Below are 5,326 nucleotides of genomic sequence, written 5' to 3' on the forward strand. Positions count from 1 at the left end.
AATATGGGGGGGGGGGGGGGAAATAAACCCAAAGTGCAAAGGCAAAGGGGGAATAGAAAAAGGAAGATTATATCCATGAAATTCCAGATAGAACAAAAAAAAAAATATGAAGAAAATATCATCAAAATGGTCAATCAACTGTGCAATCCTGGACCGGTCGAGAAGGTAGAGACTGTTTTCTTCGAGAGAGACGGACGTATTCGTTGTGCCTTTTTCTCGGTTGTCCTTGCGGCGGACGTTGAGAGGAGGGGGGGTCGCGGAGGCTGGTTATATGAGCGACTCGTTCGAAAGACAGCATGGTCGAGTGAGATTCGGCTGTTGCTGGGTTTCGCCTTTTTTGACTGCTCTCAGGCATTGGATCCGATTCCCCTGCTCTTGACTGTAAATGCTGACAATTGAAGATAATTTGGTTTTAAATGGCTTGCTTTTCCTTTTTTTGAAAATCGTACACCCCTGGAAAGAATCCTCTACCTGTGTTTTGCGCGTCACTTCGTTTCTCTTACCAGTCGGATTGACCCTTTTTTACCTCTCTTTTTCCCTTGGCCGAACCTCCCATTCTCCGTTATGTTTAATATCTTTCGCTTCTCTGCCCGTTCTGTCTGTCGTCTGTTTTGCCTGCCCGCCTGTCTCTCGGATTTTCCATGGAATATTTTCCCTCCCCAACCTCCCTCCCTCTCTCTCTCTCTCTCTTTCTTTCTTTTTTTTCTCTCTTTTTTCTTTTTTTTTTTTTTTTTTTTTTGTTATTATCTTGTTTTCATTCCGTTTACATGATAATGCACTTGGCGCAGCAGCCGGCTTGATCGCCCTGGTCGTCGACGTCCATCTTGCCTTCTGGGCCTCGGGATCCGAATCCACCGCCGCCAGATGAGTAGGATGACATTTCTTTGTTGTATCGGCGGATTTCTCGAACGATATCGTAAAAGGCGTTGTCGACGTTGATACGTGACTTGGCTGATGTCTCGATGAACTTGCATCCAAAGCTCCGTGCTAGTTTTTCACCATCTGTCGAGAGTTAGTTAGGTGATGTCCGTAGAAGAAAAGGAAGAGGAAGAGAAGAGACGCACCCTCTTGTGAGACTTCTCGCTCCTTTTCCAAATCGCACTTGTTGCCTACGAGGATGATGGGGAAGTAGTCCTTGTCCTTAACTCGGAGTATCTGCTGCTGGAAGGTGATGATTTCCTCAAACGACTGCCGGGAGGTGATGGAGTAGACGAGCAGGAAGCCCTCGCCGGTTCGCATGTACTGTTCTCTCATGGCGGAGTACTCCTCCTGGCCGGCGGTATCGAGCACGTCTAGCAGGGCGACCTCGTCGTCGATGACGCATTGCTTTCTGTATGAGTCTGTGACGGATGAGTTATTATATGTACGAGACAAGGGGAAGACGAAGACGATGAAGACGAAGAAGAAGAAGAAGAGAGGAGGAAGGGAAAGGCACCTTCAATTGTAGGGTCATATTCGTCGACGAAATGGCTCTGGATCAATTGGATGGTGAGACAGGATTTGCCGACACCACCGCCGCCAACGACGACCAGCTTGTATTCTCGGAGATACTGCAGACGTTAGCAGGAGTAGACGAGTAGAAGAAGAGCCGGCTTACTCGTGAGGCCATGATGTGTTAAGAGTAGTCGTAGCAACCGGAGAAGAAGAAGAAAAAGAAGAACGACGACGACGACGACGACGCAGCGTAAGGGGGGCTCTGAGCAGACGGCGAGGACGGAGAACGACAACGCTGGAGGCTCCCTCTTTTCTAGACGGATTCTCGACAGGTCGAAAAAAGAGAAGAGACGAAGAGAAGAGATATAGAAGGACGTCAAGTCAGAAGAAGGGCCAAAAAGAAAGAAGAAGCGAGAGATCGCAGAGTCAAGTCGGTGGTTGCAGCAGTTGAGAAGAGACGGCGAGGAGGAAAAAGCAAAAGGACAGCTTCTTGACTCCTTTTCTAGGAGGCGACAAGCGAAGAAGTAGTAGAGGAGTAGAAGAAGATGATAAGTAGAAGTAAAGAAGATGTAAGAGAGATGCGGCGCTTCTGCTCAGACGCTGGCTTCTTCTTCTTCTTCTTTGCTGCTCTCGAACTCGACGTTAACGCTCGCCCTTTTTTGCTATCAGAAAAGACGAAGAGGGAAAAGGAAGAGGAAAAAAAAAGGGAATAAAAAAAGGGAAAAAAAGAAGCAAAGAAAAAGCAAAAAAAGGAAAAAAAAGGGACCGCTATCTTAGTTGTTGATTATTATTTCTACTACTACACGGCCAGACCACATAAGAGACGACAACACCAGTCGACAGGAGTGACAGAGACAGAGAGACGGAGATGCAGGTCTGCTGGCTACTTGGATGGCCTGCAGGAAGGCCTCCCCGTCGTCGCTTCTGCTGGTCTCCTGCGCGCGAGTGACCATGCAGGCGACGGCGGCATCCACGAACAAACCGCCGGCAGCAACAAGACAGGCAGCAACAAGCATCAGCAGGCAGATGGACGGCCTCGAGCAGCGTCGTCTGCCAGGCAGAACCCTGCAGCAGGGCCGCGGGCGTCTCAGCGAGCCAGACGACGGCGCGTTGAGGCGTCTTCCTGCCCGTATATACAGGACATGCTACTCCGTACTCACAGCACCGCAGGCACCGCAGATCCCCAGCAGGCATCATCCTTCCACCGCCCGCCAGCCTCCGGCTCAGTCAACTGCTACTCTACTCTACACTGCACTGATACTTCTCAGAGACTCCCCGTTGGCACGTTCTCCGTCCAGAGTTCTCCGTCTAGACAGCCAGTGGAGTTGCAGAAGCTGGAAGAGAAGGGAGAAAAAAAGGGGCCCTGTTCCCCATCCTCAAGTCCCATCCCAGGCTTTACTTTTTGATACTTAACGCCTTTTGCCTTGGGAAAAAAGGGATTGGCCTGGCTTGACGCCGGAGATTGCGAGCATCCACCCGTCAACAAGCTAGGCTCGCCCAAGCTACGGAGTAATGTACCTACTGATGTACTTCCTGACTCTGCAGTACGGAGTATGTACCTAAGGTGTGATAAGCCTCCCCCGGGGAAAGCTACATATCACACGGCGCAGGTGCAGACAGTCGGTTGGTTGCCTGGGTAGCAAGCAAGCCAGCCAGCAGGAGCCAAAAATAACAGCCACTTGGTCTGTCCTGCGAGCTCCGGGCGGTCACAGGCAGGCCTCTATTCGCTGATGGCGTCTCGAGACGGTGGAGTATCCGTCCTGCGACTGGCTGACCTGAGACTTCGCTGCGTGCGTGCGTTATCTAGTTCCTGCATGAGACTTAGAACTCTGGAAAGCATGGAGACTGCCCAGAGACCCGAACCGGGCTGGAGACTGGAGTGCATTTGCCCGTTTTTACACATGCTTTCTCACAAAAAAGGCCGACAACTGCGAAATGGCCACTGAAAACGACCTTGGTGGAGTCGGGCTCCGTTGTCCTGCTACTACGCTGCTGCTCGAGTTACGCTCGACACCACCCGGCGGTCAGGTACACGGCCACAGGTACAGGTACTACTGAATATACGCTTCTCTGTGACTTCACCGGTCAGCCCTGTCAGGGTTTCACACGCCACCAGCTCTCCCTTGCTTTCGACCTGCCAGGCCCAAAATCATGCAGCCCTTGACCTTCCCTTCCCTCCCACTCCCACGCCCACCTCTCATCTCGGTAGAGGGGACACTTAGCTACTTACGGAGCATGTTCATACTTATACAGCAAGGTTACCCTTCCTAGCCCTGCCCGTCGGCTCGCTGGGCCGATATATCATTCTATTCCTTCCTCATGCTTCTTCTTCTTCTTCTTCCTTTTTGCAACGACCAGGCCTTGTCATGCCAGCGGATCTAATCCCTGGCCCTGGGAGTTTCGGATGTAGGTCCAGAGTTACTCACCACAGCATCTCTTTGCTGCCTTCTATTATAATTGTTATCCCCAGCATGCTTACAGAGAGTACATGTGTTGCATCCGTGTTCGTCGGGTTATTGCCCATTCATGCAAGTAGATCACGCTCGACGACTTCCGATGGCTCTACGCTGGCACGAGCAAGACTGACCAGCAGTCTCTGGCCGAAGGATCCGTCTCTTATCTGGAGTAGCATACTCGTCCATCTCATCCTGGCCGTGGGCTCCGGACGGTCGAGATTGATATTGCATCTTGATTCTGTTATGTCACAGTAGTGTCCTACGTTTCTCATCTAGCTAAGGAACAGTCCAAGTCCACAGCGGCCTCACACCACTCAAGTCATTATTGCCCCCCTTTGCCAGCGTGGATCTCTCGCGTGTGATGTTCAGCCCAAAAAAAAAAAAAAAAAAAAAAAAAAAAAAAAAAAAGCCATGATGGATGCCCTGCCCTGTCATTTCATTCACGTGTAGAAAGTGCTTTTGTTTGTCTTTTTTGTTTTTTTTCTTTTCCCCCTCTCTTTTTCTTCCTCTTCTTTCTTATTTTACCTCTTTTCACCTTGAGAGACTATCACTTTTGCCCTCGATGGGACTTCTACATCGGCCGGACAATGCAAGGTACATCTACCCATCTAGTGTAGGAGCTAAGCTAAGCGGGCAGCTTGGCAGGAGTAGCAAAGAACTGAAAAAAAAGGGGGTTTGATAGACAGTAACTATAGTCCGGAAGACAATGGACAAGACACGTTCTTCTATATACATATCTACATGGTCAAGTCGTCTCCGTGTCCTCGGATTCATCTCTTTTCTCGCCCTCTGACCTTCTGCCTGTCTGCTGCCTGGGCTTATGACCTCCTATATAGAGTCGTTGGCGACCCCTAAGAGGACGCGCGCGTGTTAGAAAAACTCACGTTTGACTCCAGAACGGGGGAAAGGGAGAAGGGGGGAAAGGAACGGAAACGGAAGACAAGATTTGCTCGGTTGGGGGCTCCTTTTTGATTTGAAAAATGGATCGAAAATGGATAAGAGTAAAAAAGAAAGAAAGAAAGAACTCACTTGATGTTGTGGATAGATCAACGTATCCGCGATAACGACGTTCTCCGGCCGCCCAGCGGTGAATACGATTACCTCCGCGATGTCCTCTGCCGTGAGAGGATCACAGCCACTAGACATCACACACATTCAACAACAGTCAGTGTCACGAAACTCGACGCAGCTCATCAGAGAGGGACTGGAGACTTACGCATAAACAGCATCCGCCTTGGCTTTGTCTCCATAAAATCGCACCACGGAAAATTCCTGCAAACGCCGCCGCTCCTGCGTTAGCCTATATCGTGGTCCAAATCATCTTATCTTAAATCACCAAAAGTAAGTAGTTAGATCCTTACAGTTTCAACTTGGCCGGGATCAATTTCAATAACCCTGATGCGAGTAGCGACAAGTTCCTTCCGAAGAGCGTCGGT

At 50.0% G+C, this 5,326-nt stretch overlaps 2 protein-coding genes across 2 annotated transcripts; both read right to left on the reverse strand.

The window, feature by feature from the left end:
• Positions 1-763: 763 nt before the first annotated feature.
• On the reverse strand, positions 764-1,609 carry TERG_05071 (Ras-like protein; the record flags this gene model as incomplete). Its single annotated transcript, XM_003234427.1, has 4 exons — positions 764-1,002; positions 1,065-1,340; positions 1,436-1,550; positions 1,598-1,609. 4 exons carry the CDS (start codon positions 1,607-1,609, stop codon positions 764-766), a joined length of 642 nt encoding a protein of 213 aa, XP_003234475.1.
• A 593-nt stretch (positions 1,610-2,202) lies between these two features.
• On the reverse strand, positions 2,203-2,631 carry TERG_12237 (uncharacterized protein; the record flags this gene model as incomplete). Its single annotated transcript, XM_047751224.1, has 1 exon — positions 2,203-2,631. The coding sequence occupies one exon, from the start codon at positions 2,629-2,631 to the stop codon at positions 2,203-2,205; it is 429 nt and encodes a 142-aa protein (XP_047606496.1).
• Positions 2,632-5,326: the final 2,695 nt, after the last annotated feature.

This window comes from Trichophyton rubrum (genome assembly GCF_000151425.1).
Source record: "Trichophyton rubrum CBS 118892 genomic scaffold supercont2.5, whole genome shotgun sequence".
Taxonomy (NCBI): domain Eukaryota; kingdom Fungi; phylum Ascomycota; class Eurotiomycetes; order Onygenales; family Arthrodermataceae; genus Trichophyton; species Trichophyton rubrum.